At 33.6% G+C, this 19074-nt stretch overlaps 1 protein-coding gene across 7 annotated transcripts in view; it reads left to right on the plus strand.

Annotated features, from left to right (window-relative positions):
* RALGAPA1 (Ral GTPase activating protein catalytic subunit alpha 1) overlaps positions 1-19074 on the plus strand; it is a 195892-nt gene that overhangs the window by 156087 nt on the left and 20731 nt on the right. For all 7 annotated transcript variants that reach the window (XM_020870530.2, XM_070478028.1, XM_020870532.2 and 4 more), the window contains 2 exons: positions 10700-10858; positions 12161-12288. In XM_020870530.2, the coding sequence (XP_020726189.2) occupies positions 10700-10858; positions 12161-12288 (287 nt within the window). The remainder of the gene's footprint in view (positions 1-10699; positions 10859-12160; positions 12289-19074) is intronic.

The following is a 19074-nucleotide window of genomic DNA, read 5'->3' on the forward strand; positions in this document are numbered from 1 at the left end:
CTATTGTGAATAATGCTGCTTTGAACATTGTTATGCAGGTACTTGTTTGAGTTCCTATTTTCCATTCTTTTAGGTGTATAGACTTATGAGTGGAATTGCTGGGTAACATGGAAATTACATGTTTGGCTTTCTAAGGAATTGTCCAACTGTTTTCCAGACTGACTGCTATTTAACATTTCCACTAGCCAATGCACAAAAGTTCCAGTTTTTCCACATCCTTGCCATTACTTGTTATCAGCTATCCTAATAGGTGCAGAGTGTTATACTGTCTGTGGTTTTGACTTGCATTTCCCTTTTGAATAATGATGTGCATCTTTTCATGTGCTTATTGGCCATATGTATATCTTCTTTGGAGAAATGGCCATTCAGCTCTTCCACCCATTTTTTAAATTAGGTTGCTTGTAATTTTCTGGTTATGTTGTTGGAATTCTTTATATATTCTAGATGTTACTGTCTTATCAGATATATGACTAGCAAATACTAGCAAAACTCCCATTTTGTAGGTTGTCTCTTGATAGTGTCCTTTGATGCACATAAGTTTTATTTTGATGGAATTCAGTTTATCTATGTTCTCTTTTGTTGCTTGTGAATCAATTCAAGAATTCATTGCCAGATCCTATGTCATGAATGTTTTCCCATGTGTTTTCTTCTAAGAGTATTTTAATTTTTGCTTTTATGTTTATGTTTTGGATCCATTTTTAGTTATTATTTTGTGTAGAGTATGAGATAAAAGTCTGACTTCATTCCTTTATATGTCGCTATTCATTTGTTGCACTAATGTTTGTTTAAAAGATTACGCATTCCTTTAGTGAGTGGTCTTGGCACCCTTGCCAAAAATCAATTGGTCATCTGTGTAAAACTTTACTTTTGATCTCCCTATTCTATCCCATTGGTCTGAATGTCCTTTTGCTTTAATTAAATGTTTTAATTATTGTAGCTTTGTATTAAGTTTTGAAATCAAGTAATATGAATTCTACAACTTCATTCTTCTTTTTCAAGATTGTTTTTATTATTCATAGTCACCTGAGATTCCATATGAATTTTAAGATTGGTTTTTCTATTTCTGTGAAAAGCTTTGTTGGGGTTTCAGTAGGATTACACTGACTCTTTAAATCACTTTAATAGTCATTTTAATAATATTAAGCCTTTCAATCCATGAATATGGGAAATGTTTCCAATTTTTTTATGTAGTCGTTCATATTTTTTCAGCAATATTTTGTAATTTTCAACATCTTTCTCCTTAAATTTATGCTAATATTTTATTCTTTTAATGTGTTAAAAACTGAATTGTTTTTACAATTTCCTCTTCTGTTAAAAATGCAGCTGACTTTTGTGTGTTAATTTTGTATTTGTTGAATTCATATATTAGTTCTAACAGATTTTATTATAGAATCAGGGTTTTCTGTATATAAGATTGTGTTTTTTCAATGTCTCTAAAGAAACAATTCCTTTGTCCACGGTTTTGCTGACACAACACCCTAGACAAAAATTTTGGTTTTTCTCTCCTTTTAAGTTAATTATAAATGAGAAATTGTATATTTTAACAATTTACCAAGTGGAATAGGACAGGTGTTTTTTTACTTAGTGGGTTTTTTTTTCCCCCTCCAAATTATTAAAAAAAAGAATGCAGGCAGATACATGGCACAATTTCCCAGTTGTTTAGTACTAAAATGTAAGAAGTATTGTAACTTTTTTTCTTTGTATTATAACTGTTAAAAATACAGGGGACTTCCATAGCAGTCCAGTGGTTAAGACTCTGCACTTCCAATGCAGGGGCACAGGTTAATTTCCTGGTCAGGGAACTAAGATCTCACATGTTGTGTGGTGCCACCAGGATAAATATATAAATAGGTAGGTAGGTGGGGAGAAAAAAAATAAAAATGTAAGCAAATATTTATCATATTAAAATTTATAATACAAGCATGCTGTTATGTTAGTTGCTAAAGTAAACTATATCTGTTTTATTGAAGAAAATTATCCTGGCTAGATAGGCTTTTTTAACCTAAAGCATTTTAGGAGTGAGTTTGTTGTAGTGAAAAATCTTAAAAATATCACTTCTTTCACATATAAAAACAAAATACCATATAAAAACAAAACCTGTCAAAATTATAAACAATAAACAATATGTAATAAAGTGCTATCATTTTGGAAGGTATAGTTCTCTTGTTTTCTCCAGTGGTAATTTAAGTAATCTGAAATAAAGTCTACTCTATCAAGGTGGGACTAAATTGATGCAATATTTCACTTAATTCAGTAGAAATGAAAAATTTATCCCATTTCATAATTCAGTATGAATTATTCTAAATGTTCTTTTCATAGATATCAAAAAAGCTTAATATTTATTGCTCTCTATATGAGGCTTCTTTTTACCTATTTTCTCTGCTCAGTGCTCTTCAGAGTCCTAGTATGTAAGATTTTTCTAAGTAACAAGCTTATATTTTAGCTCTATTATAGTATCAGTTTCTTTTTAATAAAAGGTTAAATGCTTAAACTTCATCATGGAAACTAGTTGTCTTATACCAGTTCTCCTTAATAAAAAAATCACTTTCTGTATTGGTATTTTTTCTCCTGAATTTAATAAATTCCACATTAGTGGTAATAAGTTGAGGCCTAGAACATGTGTCCTATTACAAATGAACAATTGGATATCATTAGGTTGTCCCCCTTTGCTTTGTACATATATCTTTAGGTGTGTTAATCCATTCAGTAGACACATTAATGAGCACTGGTTGAAGTGTAATATTGAAGGAAGTAAGGCTTGTTGACCTCAGCATGGAGTTTAATACCTCTAATTAAATTAGATAGTCGACAGTCAGTATAAAGAAATAGCTGTGCCTCTGGCAAGGTAGAATTATTTATGACTCTGGTTCTTTGTTTTAAACTTGATAGGAGAAAATCATTTATATCTATTTTATAGAAACTAATTTTAGTTTTTACTTTTGTTTAAGCTATCATGTGGTAGTTCTGTAAATTATTTTTAAGCATTTTATGTTCTTAGAATTAGAGGTAAATATCTTTGGTAAATAGAGGTAAATAAGTGTAGCCGTTTATTTCTTGTCAAGAAAGGCTTTTTCAAGGATCAAAATGATAGTAACAGAATTTTTACAACATGGACTAACTATACTTTTTTTTTTTAACAAATTAACCAAGCATTCAGTCTAACAAAGTAGTCTCTCTTAGAAATATTACACCATCATATTAAGAATCCTGATGTAACTCCAGTCCAACCTTCTGTTCTGTAAATTATCTCTACCTGAGGAAGATTGACAGAAAATGGTTAAAAATAATTTCCACTTAACTGAGTTTATTCACCCCTAAAAATCAAAAGTGCTGCAAGCATTGGTATAAAGTGTTCACAGGAGCTTGTCTCATTTCCTCTGTCTCCTTGTTCTAGCCACTTGCTGATACTCTGCTTCATAGGTAGCTGAATCACCCTTTTAGGAGTTTGATGAAGATCAAGTTGAGATAATTGTAACCTACTTAGTTGGACTCTCTAGCCTATCTTTCATTTCCTGGACCCCCCAAAAGAGGGGAAAGAGCACTTTATTTAAGTCAGTTCCCTCTGAAACACTGTTAGTGTCTTGGACAGCAGTTCGTTTTCTGTTTTGAAATTTGGTCACAATAGTTTCACAAGTAAATGAGCTGTATAGAACTGCTTGGTCTGGTCTGATTTTAACTTTAAATCCTTTTTCTGGATTTTATCTAGGAATAGAATTAACATACTTCATTTTCCAAAGAACTGTATTCTAGTATAGTCTGGAAAATGAAAAACAAATTGAAGAAATAATAAAAATTTTTTCATTGTGTTAGTAAAAGTGTAGTTAATGTAGTAGTTAATAATTCTATGGAATTATATACATCATTTCAGTCCCAAATTTAGCCACATTACATAAAATAATTTTAATATAATAAACTCTACCTTTAACCACAGGTGACTCAGTGGTAAAGCATCTGCCTGCAGTGTAGGAGATGCAGTTTCCATCCCTAGGTTGGGAAGATCCCTCCTGGAGAAGGAAATGCAACCCACTCCAGTATTCTTGTCTCGAAAATTCCATGGACAGAGGAGCCTGGCAGGCTACGGTCCACAGGGTCACAAAGAGTTGGACACAACTGAATGACTAACACCTTTAACCCAGTTTCTCTAAATATACTCCTGATGATAACAATCAAAGATAGAGAAACCAGGAAATATAAATGGTTCAGAGTAAATTTATTTTATCACTGCAGCTGGTTTAATTTGGATGGTATAGCAGTGGCTTCTCATTGCATATAGATTAAACTAATTCCTTACCATGGCCTTCAGTGCACTACAGGATCTGGCTATTTGCCTGTCTACTTCTCCAATCCCATCTCTTGTCACTTTCCTTTTCATTTACCAGAACCTGGCCTCACTGGCTATCATTCTAACCTGCCATCACATCGAGCTCATTCCCAACTCATGGGCTTTTCACTTACGGTTTCTTTCCATTTGAAATGCTCTTTTGCCACCTCATCAGGCTTTCTCCCTGGAGGAGGGAATGGCAGCCCACTCTAGTATTTGTGCCTGGAGAATTCCATGGACAAAGGAGCCTGGTGACCTACAGTCCATGGAGTGGAAAAGAGTCGGGCACGACTGAGCAACTTACACAAATACACACACAGCAACACACACACACGCTTTCTCATCTGCAGTATTCTATTCTCAGACTCATATGACAGTTCCTCAGAGACCTTTCCAGACCATCTGAACTAAGGAAGCCCTCTCTACCCAGTAACACTATCACATTACCCTATTTTATATTTTTAAGCACTTGTCACCATCTAAATGGTATATTTAAGTAAAGCCATAAGTGCAGGTAGTTTTATTTTTATGCTGTACACTATGTAATAATAGGAAAAAAATTGCTAAGTACTATGGTATTATCTTTTTAATCGCATATTTATCAAGTGTCCACTCTGCTAAAGTATTACAGTACTACATGCTGTTCCTGTTGCTTCAAAAATCTTTTCTTAATTACTAGGAGTGAATGATCCAGACAGCAAGTGAGTTATGAAAATGTATGAGAGTATATTTTTTCACATGGTTGAAGAGTATATGATAGTTTATGTTTTGCTACATATGAAAATGAGGGGCAAAGAATGAAGGGCTTGGGACAGTGAGTATTAACTCAGTTTCAATTTCTTCACATATACCACTAATCCCCTGAAGTAACTGCCTTAACTTAGTTATCGTCTGTGCATTCTTCAAATGCCATTATAGTTCAGTTGTCTTTGTTATTTGCATTCAGAGAGGTATATTTGTATCATTGTCTATACTGTTAATTGTTCATTAATTGAGTCGTTCTTTACTTTCACTCCACTGCTGCTAAAGCTTTGTGAGAAAGAAAGCACGTCTGTTCTTCCTCCCCGTTGTATCTCCAGTAGCTGGTACAGTGCTCCCCTGGTGGCTCAGGCAGTAAAGAATCTGCCTGCCAATGCAGGAGACCCAGGTTCGGTCCCTGGAGAAGGGAATGGCTACCCACTCCAGCATTCTTGCCTGGAGAATTCCATGGACAGGAGAATCTGGTGGGCTGCAGTCCATGGGGTCACAAAGAGTGGGACACTACTGAGCAACTTAACACTTTCACTTTCACAGTGCATTTGGCTTTTAATATCTGCCACTGTTTGAAAGAAGGTAGATAAGAAAGAGAGAGGGAAGGCCTTTTAAGAACTCAAGAACTAGTCCAGCTGTTAGGATGACTACCTCTTATGTAGAGCAACAGTAGAGGCAATAGGAAGGAAAGCGCAAAAATGGAATATGATCGTTTTAAAATTTTTTTTACAAAGAGCTTGTTAGAGATACTATAAGTGTAGTTTTGTCTGACACTTTGCAACCCCATGGACTGTAGCCCGCCAAGTTCCTCTGTTCATGGGATTCTCCAGGTAGGACCACTGGAGTAGGTTGCCATTCCCTTCTCCAAGGGATCTTCCTGAACCTGGGTTTCCCGCATTGCAGGCCAATTCTTTACCATCTGAGCCACCAGAGAAGCCCAGAGGTACTATAAGGAAAACGGAAATTGAAGACTTTCAGGTTTTGACCCTAAGTAATTATAATTAGTTGTTAGGTGCTTTTAATAGAAATAGGGACAATGGGGGATAAGTTAATTTTGTAAAAGAGATGATACTGTTACATTACCTGAATTTTAGTCTCCAGCACTAAATGAATGATTTTCACTGAAGAAATCTAGAATTAACTCTGGAATCTCTCCTGAAAATCATGGAAAATGAGAAACACTGTTGTTGATAAGCAAACATCTGATTTTCATAAAGGACATGGAACAGGCCACCAAATACAAAAATTACTAACATTCATGAGCTCCATGTCAGTGCCTGGCAAAATAGGATTATTAAACAGATGGTTTGTGAGCACTTAGGTAATGAAGTAGTGATCACTAGGAGCTAGCATGAGTTCACCATAACAAATCACATCAAACTAACTTAATTTGTTTTAATAGGATTACTACATCAGTGAAGGCCATAGACAGTATAAAGCATTTAACTAAGTCGTTTGTTGTAGACAGGTTGAAGAAATGTGGTCTTAATAATAGTTCAATAAGTATATTCTTGACTGGTTGTGTAATTATATCTAGAGACATTAATTAATTATTTAATGAGAGGCAATGTATAGAGGTGGTTAAAGTGTGGTTTCTGAAACTAACCTGCTTGGGTTTCAATCCTGGCTCTGCCACACTAGTTATATAACTTTGTCTTTTTAAGCTTCAATTCCTCACCTATAAAAATAAGGTTAATAATAATTATACTTACCTTATAGTGTTGTTGTGAACATTAAATAAATTATCACAGAGCACTTAGAATAGAAAACATTTAATAAATGTTGGATATTCATTTAACTAAGAAGGACATCTGTAATGACTTGCTGTAAGGCTCCTACCCAGATCTGTCCCATTTGACATTTTTATCCAAAATCTAAATAAAGACAAAAAAATGTGATTTTAAAGATAACCCAAATCTAGAAAAGTCAGAGCCAACATGTTGAATAGAAGAATCATGCTAACAAAAGACACTGATAGGCTTAAAGATAATCAGAACCTGGTAAGATAAAATTTATTAAGAGCTGTAGTTCTAGTAGTCAGTTGTACCTACTTAAAGTTTCTAAGAAAAAGTCTTAAGGGTTTGAATTGACTACAGCTTCCATTTAAGGCAGTGTTGTAAAAATGCAGAGAATAATTGAGTGTACAGAACAAAGGAAGTAGTCTCTGGTTGTATTAGAGCATATGTAGATTTTATATTCTCTTCCACAGGTGACACTGGTGGTAAAGAATCTGCCTGCCAGTACAGTAAATATAAGAAACTCGGGTTTGATCCCTCGGTCTAGAAGATCCCTTGGAGCAGGAAATAGCAACCCACTCCAGTATCCTTGCCTGAAAAGTTCCATGGATAGAGGAGCCCATGGGGGTTGAAAAGAATCGGACACAACTGAGCAACTGAGCACATTCTAGATTTGATATTGTTCTATTCCACACACCAAAATTTAATAGAAATATCAATAAGCTGAGATAATAATCCAGAAAAATGAATGTTTGTAAAAAACTTAACTATTTTGTCTTCAGAAATTGATAATGATAATCTGCAGCTTATGTTATGTACCTTGAATTCCAAAATGACTTCAATAGCAGTCAAAGTGAATTTGGAAGAATATTTTGCTTGCCAATCATTTTAATAGACCTATCCCATATATAGAATTCTTATACTCTATTTCAGAAGTGATTGGCATCTGGGTACAAAAATACACAGGTGGGAATTCCTTTGTGAGTTTTCAGTATATAGAAAAACTTTCTCAGTATACATAATTACATGCATGCTCAGTCACTAAAGTCATGTCTGATTCTTTGTGACCTCACGGACAGGCTCCTCTGTCCATAGAATTTTCCTGGCAAGAATACTGGAATGGGTTGCCATTTCCTCCTCCAGGGATCAAACCCAAATCTCCTGCATTGGCGGGCAGATTCTTTACCACTATGCCACCTGGGAAGCCCAGAGAGAAACCAGTACATAACACACAATCCTTTAAATCCTTATAAGATAAGGTATAGATAAAATAATTTAAAATATAAAATACTATATAAAATATGTCAAACATACTTCTGAAATTTCCATTAACTGTTAACCACTCAAAATTCTTATTTTCAGTAGTCTTTAAAAACTCCAAGATACATGGTAGTGATTAGCAGTTTCTCCCATTTGTTTAATTATTATATAATAATAATTAGTAATTTAGTTAATTTTATATAACATTTTTAAAGACAAAGATATAAAAACATGCCTCAATATAACAGTATAAAATAATTACTTTTTTTAGCATTTGGACATAAATTATAAGGGATGTTCTTGAAGCTTTTTTGTTAAAATGATTCAACATGTTTTGAATGACTTTGTCACGTGCATGGTTCTATGCCACAAATATCTGCATTACAGTATTTTTGTAAAAATATATTATTCTTTTCTGTTAAACTTCCATAACAGACTTTTAATACTCTGTGGTAGATATTTGAAGACAAACTTTCATTATGAAATAAAACTACAGTTGCCCTTTTCTCTCATTTCTTTAGATAAGTGGGCACTAGAAATTATAGATAGCTTTGGCAAGAGTTCAAGGGTTAATGTAGCAGATAAATAAAAGGAATTTTCTGTAAATTGAGACCTGCATTATTTCAGTTGTCTTGTCTTTCCTAACCTAACTCATTTAATTTTAAAAAGTAAATACTTAAATTCTTCCTGACAGTGTGCTCAGCTTTTACTATCGTTTATTACTTCAATTATACTTGATATCACTTAGAACAATCTGCCATTTGGAAATCTCAGTATAGCCTGGAGCTTAGTATTAGATCTGGCTGCTATTGTAACATGTACAGCATATGACATTAATGTATCAAAATTAGATTGGATCATCCCTCCTGGTTAAATTTATTTCACATTTCTTTTGTATTCAGTTAACATAAACCTATTAGGGAAGCTGACACATGGGGATGGCTGTATAGGAAGGATATTTTTAAAGTATTTTGATTAAAAAATGAAATTATAGAGCCATGGCTTTTCTGAGTTGTGTAATCTTTTTTGGTTTTTAAAAATGTCACAAAGCCCAAGCTGTGCATTTATATCATTCAAGGTGTGTGTGTGTGTGTGTGTGTGTGTGTATGTTGTAAATAATGATAATTAAAACTTGAAATAAACAGTTTTGATATTTGAGGTCTATCATCATGTATTTAGGGCAATAAGCACATTTATGTTTTCCAAAAAGAAACTTTAATCCACTTAAACCTTAAAAAAAAGTCTTCTTTGAAAGAAAATAAAAATCTTTATATTTCTAAAATGATAGATTCTGCTCTATAGATTTAGCTAGGCACTGTCTTTAGAATAATAGCTGGCACTATCTTATAATCCGTCAAAGAAGAGAGGTTGTTTCTTACTTATGAATATAAATTTTAAAGTTCAGGGATTTACCTTGTGTTTTCACATACTTAATTTTATTCATAGTGATTAGGATTTTCTAGATAGATTGATTGGTGTTGGGGACTTTTAAGAACCACTAGAACATTGGTTCTTGGCTTTTTTTGTGTTACCTAGTCCTGTATGATAGACTCTTCTCAGAAAAATACATAGAATTTGCAAAAACATAGATTCCCTTGAACCCAGATTAAGAACTCCATGGTTAAAGGATGACAGAAGAGAAGTTTTTATTAACTGGACTTAATTCCTTTGTTTGAATCACACGTTTGTAATCCTGCTGTGTAGTAAGTAAGCCAAAATAAATAGCTATTTCAAAAACAGAAATTGCCTGTATTTTAGCCCATACTAAGAATATTGACAACACTTACCCTAATTTTCTCTTCCACACATTTCTGTCTACAGTATCTCAGGTTATCTGAAGATAATAGAAAAACCTGTGAGATAGGCACCAATAATGGACTCAAATGTTTGCAGTGACAGAATCAATAAATGTACCAAGATAACCAAACTGTATATTAAAATACATGTTTAAACATATTTCCTTGAAGAAAACTCAGTACTGATGAATATTAATTTTTCTAATAACTTAATAGAAATCTAACTTCTAGATACTTCTTATAATTTTAATCAACACAATGTTAACTCTCATTGCCAAAAACATCTTCATAGGCAAAATTTCATAGGCAAAGAAAACCTGGAAATAAATGTTAAGCCAAGTATAATCAACTTTCTCTTACTCCTAAGGTAATTTATGAATTATTTACTTCTTTTACTTCTCTTCCTATTGCCTCCTTTAGTCCCTTTCACTTTGAGTCATTAGCACTTCCAGAGAGTGGTCAGAAAAAAAGAACAGTCTTAAATTAGTCACTTTTTAAAACACTATTTTAAACAATTTTGAAAAGGTTTGGTAGTGGAAAATTGGTGCAATTGCTGGTTAAGAAGAGTGGACTATACGTGAATCTTTTTTAATCTAATTTCTCTGTTTCCCATTGACTGTAGACAGTTGAAAATTATCTGGTCTTCTGCAGCATCTCCTAACATCTTTTTGAGTGTTTGTGTTTTGCATGTTGTGAAAAATGGTCAGATGAAGTTTTAAAAATATTTTTAAAATTTCTTTCCCTTTTAATCTTTTTATAGTATGTTGTCAGTAGCTGTATGACAATACTCACAGGGCTTTTCTCAAGGACTATGAACTATTTTCTTGGTTTTCCAGTTGAGACATTTAGGAAATGATGAAGTGCACATTGTTTGGTCAGAGCATACTAGAGACTACAGGAGAGGAATTATTCCTACAGAATTTGGTGATGTCCTTATTGTAATATACCCGATGAAAAACCACATGTTCAGCATCCAGATAATGAAAAAACCAGAGGTAAGAATTCTTTATCTTACGTTTTAATAAAATATTTTGAGTTCTATGTGGATTTGTGAGTTTCTCTCAGATGAATTAGGCTATGTAAAAATGGAGAGGGAGATGAGACACAGACTCTAAAAGCTGTGTAGAATTGTCCAAGTCTAGTTCAGAAGGAGCTAAAACAGGAAAGACAGACAGAAACTGTACTTGAATGGGACAAGGCCAGGTAGTGCCAGAGTGGAAGTACCTTTCACCAAGCTCACAAAAAGACTTACCTTTATTAACAGGATGATTTAGAGCTTCCTAAAATGCTCGGTAATCATTCCCTTTTAGAACAGTATGATTCCTATATTTTTAGTTGATATATTTTGTTAAGATTACATGATTATTTAGTTATGTCACTTAAATGAGAATTCTACAAAGTTTAAAAAAAGCAAGTAGTTCTAGTTGAATGTCTTATAGGGCTGAAACACCTGCAGAAGTATTTTCTTTCAGAAGAATAAAAGTTTGGCAGTATTTTGTTTTTTGTTTTTTTTTTTTTTAGTACATTTTGTTTATGGCAAAACTAGTTTTTGACTATTGATCATGAATCTTCTTGAAGTGGATTGTTTCCCATGTGTGAAGCAATGGCTTATAGCCAGATTTTTTTAGGATTCATCTAATCAGAGGTCAGCAAATGATGGCCCGTTCCCTGTTGTTTTCATATACCCAACAAACTAAGAATGTTACATTTTTAATGGGTTTTTTTCATTTGAAAAATTGAAGAAGAATATACAGCAGAGACAACATGTGGCCACAAAACATAAAATATTTATTGTATTATCCATAGCTCATGTCTTTGCCTTTAGCTGCCATTTGTACTAGCCATATTCAAATGGAATCCTTTTGAAAATATCAGTTATCTGATAATAGTGACATAGATCTTTTTCTATTAAACCATATAATAAAAAATAGTGTTTTAGTTTCATTGGTAAAGCTGGCATTGCATGAAAATAATAAAGTAACTTGAAGTGTTGGATTTTTGTATACAATTGAGGCTACAAAAATTGGAAAATTGGCAGGTAGTATAAGTTGTTTAATCAGTTACATGAAGCACATAATTCTTTTGAATGGAACCCCTGTAGACCTTTGGCATTTTTTGTTTTGTTTGTTGTCTTAGTATGAATGACCCATCACGGCAGAAAATTTGAACAGCATTTCTACTAAAGGAAGAACTAAAGAGGAAGCAGAAAGATATTTTATATGCAAACTGTTTTGATTGTTGTTATTTAAAGCCTTGTTCCAGTTTGAATTGTTGAATTATTCTAATTTCTCAATCAGGTTCCCTTCTTTGGTCCACTCTTTGATGGTGCTATTGTGAATGGAAAGGTCCTACCTATTATGGTTCGAGCGACAGCTATAAATGCAAGCCGTGCTCTGAAATCACTGATTCCATTGTATCAAAACTTGTATCCTTTTTAACAGTTGGTTTAACAGTTGTTTTCCACTTTCCAAGGTAACTTCTAATTTGCTAAGACCTATGGAGTTTTTGTTTGTTGACATATAGATGATGCAGTTCCTGCTCAGTGTTTAAACAATTATGGTATTTTCTTTTATACAGTTGTAGTCAGTACTTGTCTTTTGGTTAATTAATTAGAGCCCCATTGTGTACGAGGTGTTCTGCTAATCTGGATGTGCAGAGATAACCAAAACAGTCATTGCAAAGTACTCAGTCTAGTTGAGGAAATACATTGTTTTCAGTATCTATACTGTAATAAGTGTTAGGCACCAATGTTCTGCAAGTTATTATAAGAAGGGGCCTCTCAGCTGGAAGGGATGGTGGTATATCAGCAAACACTTCTGAGAATATAAGGATTGACCCAGTCTTGAAAGATGAATGAGTTAATCAGGTAGATGAGATTAAGAAGAATATTCCAAGCAGAGGGAACAACATAAACAGAAACATGGAAGTATGAGAGGACATGGAGTGTTTTAGAACATGACTTCTGGAGCCAGATTACCTGAACTCAAATACTGGTCACCTCTTCCTTAGTTCTGCAGCTTTGGGCAAGTTATTTAACTTCTCTGAGTCTCATTTCCTTATCCATAAAGTGAAGAATAATAATATCTAGCCTATAATGTTACAAGAACTGAATCAGTCAATATGTGTAAAACTCTTAGAGTACTGCCTGGGACGAAATATGCACACAGTTTTAAAATTTAAATTGTTTTCTGTTACTCCTTCATAAAGTGGATTCGTGTCTTCGTATACTTTTTCTATATGGTTAAAAACATTTCAGTTATTTTTCTTCTACATAATAAACTATAGATGTTAAGCTTTACAAGGAAGGCTTTTTAAAATATCCTATTGCACATGAAATAGATTTATCATAAGTCTACAGCATATCCCAGGGACAAGAGCCTGGTGGGCTGCCGTCTATGGGGTAACACAGAGTTGGACACGACTGACATGACTTAGTTAGCAGCAGCATATGTTTTCTTCTTTTAAGGAACATTGACTTAAGTAACCTGATTTCTGTGTGATTTCTCATGTATTCTGACAGTGTGGAATAGAATTACAGGTAGATTCTGACGTGTTACATTGATTAATTAAGCTTAGTGACATTTATATAGCATTTCTTATTTGTAGTGGTTACATCTTCATTTACTTCTAGTTGAAAACTCAGATTTAAAGTGGTCATTGTTATGAAATGTAAAGATTCAGTTTATTATTTCCTGAATCTATAAAGCTTATGATGCATAAACTAATTTTGTCCACCTTGTCAGCTCTACTGCAATTGACGTCCTTCTGACCTTTGCCTCTTTATAGTTCCCCTGATCCTGATGTTTGTCCTGAGGTTAGTGTTTTCCATCATTTCATTTAAGAAACAGTAGAAAGAATGCCTTAAATCTTTTTTTTAAATTTTAATTGCAGGATAATTATTTTACAGTATTGTGATGGTTTTTGCCATACATTGACATGACTCAGCCACAGGTATACATGTGTACCCCATCTTGAGGCCCCCCTCCCCCTTTTCTCACCTCCCTAACCCTCTGGGGTGTCCCAGAGCACCAGCTTCGGGTACCCTGCTTCATGATTCGAACTTGCACTGGTCGTCTGTTTTACATATGGTAATATTCTTGTTTCAATGCTATTCTTTCAAATCATACCACCCTCACCTTCTCCCACTGAGTCCCAAAGTCTGCGTGTCCTTTGCTGTGCTACATGTAGAGTTGTCAGTGCCATCTTTCTAAATTCCATATATATGCGTTAATATACAGTACTTGCCTCTTTCTGACCTACTTCACTCTGTATAATAGGCTCCAGGTTTGTCAACCTTATTAGATGTGTTCCTTTTTATAGCCTAGTAATATTCCAATATGTATATGTACCACAACTTCTTATCTTGTTCATTTCTTGCTGGACATCTAGATTGCTTCCATGTCCTAGCTATTGTAAATAGTGCTACAGTGAACATTGGGGTACATGTGTCTCTTTCAATTCTGGTTTCCTCAGGGTATATGCCCAGCAGTGGGATTGCTGGATCATCTGGCAGTTCCGTTCCGTTAAGGAGTCTCCACACTCTTCTCCATAGTGGCTGTACCAGTTTGCATTCCCACCAAGAGTGTAAGAGGGTTCCCTTTTCTCCATATCCTCTCTAGCATTTATTGTTTGTAGACTTTTTGATGATGGCCATTATGACTGGTATGGGGTGATAACTCAGTGTGGTTTAGATTTGCATTTCTCTAATAATGAGCAGTGTTGAGCATCTTTTCATGTGTTTATTGGCCATCCACATGTCTTCTTTGGAGAAATGTGTGTTGTATTTTGGAAATTAATTCTTTGTCAGTTGTTTCATTTGCTATTTTCTCCTATTCTGAGGGCTGGCTTTTCACCTTATAGTTTCCTTCGTTGTGAAAAAGCTTTTAAGAATGCTTTAAATCTTTTGGGAAAGTGATGAGGGTGAGATTAGAGTGTAATGCAAACCTCTACTTGCCTCTTATGTCAATAGGAACTCAATTTATTGAACTAACACAGTTTCTGGCCTGAGAGACAAACAGCATGTAAGATGCACATCTTACCAAGTAGTTCAGTATACCAATGAAAAGTGAGGATATGACTTATTAATTTCCTTTACCTGCACCTCTTGAGGACTATTTCAGATTTGCATGTTACACTAGAGGTATAATAGCTGGATTTGCTGTTAGAAACATTGATTTTAACCTGAGGTCTGCCTTGTGATCATAGTCAAGTCCCAGAATCTCTAACCCTAACTTTCTTCATCTTTAATAAAAAAACATGCTAATATCCATCTCAGAATTGTGGCAAAGAATAAATGAGATAATGAATTTTAGATGCACCTAGTAAATGAAATAAGGTACATTATTTTGTGCCATCGTTAATTCTGTTATGTGTAAAGATTCCAGTCAATATAAAACAACTCTACCCAACAGCAAGGAATTGCCTAATTGGGTTTTTATATTTGGTTGGTTGGTTAGTTAATTGATTGAATTGGATTTTCAGGCTTGTTTCATGAAGTTCTTATAGTTAATCTTGCTGAGACATTAATAGATACCACACTGGAGAAAATTCTAAGATGAAGAGAGAGAATTTAAGATGAAAACAGTAGACATGAGCACTTTACACAGCAGATGTGAGGAACTTCTATCAGGAAAAACACTTCAGCAACAATCAGTAAAAACATTAGATCAAACAAGTTTTTCTTGACTTGGAAGCTTGAATTTAGAAGCTGTATGGAAGTTGTTTCCCCATACTATTTAAGTATATAGTAGAGATACTCTTAGCCTTTGCTAATCTGAAAAACTATTCTCTTTTCACAAAGGTGTATGTTAATTTTAAATATTGAGGGAATTGACAATATAGGTAGATTACTTGATTTTTAAGTGAAAGTTTACATAATAAATTACAACTAGATGGTTTCATTTTACGATACTAAAATATAGCTGTCCTTTCATTTTAAATATCAAATATTTCAGAAATAATAAATTTTAAATATGTAGTTTTGACAAATTCAGATAAGCTCACATTAAGGAAAAAAATCATGTATTCTGAAACAGATCAATAAAGCTTATGAGAAATTACAATAAAAATTGAGATAGCAATAGGCTTTGAAAACCATCAGGATCTATTTTAATCCTCATAAGAGAAATGAAGGAGTAAAAGAATATGTAATAAACTCAATTATATTTGGATAATTGAACTGCTGTGTCAGTTATTTTATGCCCAATAAAAGTACCCACTAAGATTCCACAGCATAAATTGTGCTATTTATGATCATTAAATACAGCTTAAATTTTATCCTAGGAACATCTTCTGTATCTATGAATCTAATGCTGCTCACTAAATGAGGACAATATTGATTGTCATATGCTGCCCAAATCGATCATGCTGGCAGCCAGAATTACAGTAATCTGTCAGTATTGATGACTGTCTTTCAAGCTTTGAAACCTCTCCTTCACTTCACTTGTCATTTCTTGCATTACTTGTACTTGAAAAGCATTTCCTTACAACCTCTGACTTTGTCAGCCAGGTTTTTCTTTTTTTTTTTTTTTGTCTCAAGCTCAATTTGTTGGTTTGATCATGCAGTTAGAATTGAAATGCATCACTGGGGAGGAAGAGTAGACACATTCTGGTTAACCATTGGATCTGAGGACTATTTCAGGATGATGTTTAGCCATCATTTAGTAGTTACCTGTTGAAAGAGTGTATGTGTGTTTTGGTGTGGGGTTTGGGGTTTTTTTTCATTGCTTTTGACTTTTTTGTAGTGAGAAAATAATTCTAAAACATTAATTTCATGATCAAAAGTCGTATCATGGCTTTTTCTTAAAGAAAAATTTTTAATTATTTGTTTTGACCCCAGAGACATTATGACTGTGTGTGTTAAATATGTTGATATTATATACATCCTATTTTTCTTTTTTAATGTGAGATTTATTATACATAGAAAATTTTCAGAAGTTACAGTATATAATCATATTGTATTTGGGTTCTCAGAGAAACAATCAGTAGGATGTGTGTTCTTAAGTATATATGTAGAGAGAGGTTGATTTTAAGGAATTGACTCACATGGTTATGAGTCAACTCTGTGGGAGTTAGGGTAGAGATGATAATCACACCTAAAAATTACCTTCAGAGCAACATCTAAGCTGGTGTTTAACCAAAAACTGGGTACCATGGCCTAGCCAAGTTGACATAAAATTAACCATCTCCCATGTCTTAGTTTTCTTAAGTTTTCTTCTTAACCTTTCTTACTCCAAGATATAATTTGAAAAAGTTTATAAGTCTTAAATATGATGAATAATTAGTTTAACCACCACCAGGTAAGAAGAAGAACTGTACTATTTTTCTTCTATCAAAAATACTTATTGATCACTTACATAGTAATGGTAAAGATTTTGAGAGAAATGCAAAGACAAATCAGATGGTAATCTCTTCTGTAAGTTTATAATTTAATAGGAGAGTAATATATATGTACACTAAAAATCACACAAGGTAAAACATGTCACAGTCAGGTTGTAGATAAAATGCTATGGGAGTCCTGAGGGGAAGAATCATTACTTTGTAGTCGGAAAACTAGGGAAGAATGTGTAGAAAATCTGGGCCTCAAAGGTGAGATTTGAGTAGGTGGAATGGAACATGTATGTTATAATCCTTGTCATTTACATTTTGAAATTTTATGTATATATGTGTATAATACATATGTAATATTCTGAAATATACATTATAAGGGATATTATGAAACTAAATGGTTATCTTTTAAAAAACACTTTCCTCCTAGATTTAATATTCTTCCCTACCAAACCAATATTATTTGATTTCTTCTAATCTGTTTAGATTTGACTTTTTTCGTAAATGCCAGAATTGGGTTTCTGTTTAACTTTATCAGACAAATTACCAGAAGTCAATGATCATTCTTCAATTAGTCACAGTTTGTTATCCCTGCAGTTCTGCTACTCAAATGTAAAGAACCTGTTGCAAAAGTATAAGAGCCAAAACGAAATGAAATGTAATTGATTGGCTCTGCTAATGCAGTTTGCCATTCATTACGATAGAACATTATAAAACCTCTTAGGGAGGCCCATCAATATTGCTGCCATTTCATGTTAGAAGAAAGTGAGTTTATTGAGAAATTACATAAATTTATATATCTACTCTCTTTTGTAGATCATTTCCTCAGAAGATAATATTGATAAATGCAGACTATCCTTAGTTAAGTCCTTAATTATAAATTAATTATTTTTTACAGTGTGGCAACTGACTGTTGGGAAATCAGCATGGGCTTCAGAGTCCAGAAGTGTCTGTTAAGTGTGTCCCTGTCTTTACGTCTGATTTTTATTTAATCTGTAAAAAGAGTACCAAACGCAGGAATGTTGTAAGGATTAAATGAGATTATCCATATGAAGCATTAAGCAGCCTGTCTGCCATGTAGCAAGAGCTCAGAAAATGTGCTTTTACATACTATTATACTTTAACATGTTGTTGACAGATGAAGTATTTTTACCCTTTTCTGATAGGAAAAGAAAGCACTACCAACACCTTACCTGTTTTTTGTCACATCCAGCATGACAGTATGGTCCAATCTAGATAGTTGGGTTATATCATAGTATACCAGAAAGAAAATAGAAAACTATCAGGTGATTGTCCAACTTTTCCCTAAAAACAACAAAACTTGAAGTTTCTCTACTTCTGTATCTTTAACTTCTGACCTATGCTAGAAAGGAGCTTTTTCTCTATTAAACCCTTATGCTGTTGATATTAGTGACAAAGGTGCACTAGTGTGCCTGCGTTGTTACTAAGTATACCTACTACATAATGTGTAAGTTTTATTCTAGTCTTTTTTTAAATGTAAAAAATAGTCGTAGATTCAGATGCTATTTGGGGATTTCAGAAAGCAAAGAATGAAGGATGTAAAGCTGAAATTACTCTAACCTTGTTTAATGAAGGAATTGCAGTGCTTTTAATCCGTTAATTTCCTTTTTTACTAAATGTAAGGAATTTTGCTGTTGAATTTTTAATAACTCAAAATAATGGAATTAAAATTAAACTATGGATCAGAGATCTCATTTTCTTCTAACCGCTTTTCCTCTCAAACACTAGAATACAGCCTATTTAAATCTTAACTTTTGCTTGCCAAACCACTGTTACCGTCCATCTGTTCATGCCAATTGTAAAGAAGGTTCGGTTTTTAGTGAAGCTTTGCATTTCACATAAGGTATGTGAAGTGAAATTTCAC

The sequence above is a fragment of the Odocoileus virginianus genome, chromosome 16, assembly GCF_023699985.2.
Source record: "Odocoileus virginianus isolate 20LAN1187 ecotype Illinois chromosome 16, Ovbor_1.2, whole genome shotgun sequence".
Taxonomy (NCBI): Eukaryota; Metazoa; Chordata; class Mammalia; order Artiodactyla; family Cervidae; genus Odocoileus; species Odocoileus virginianus.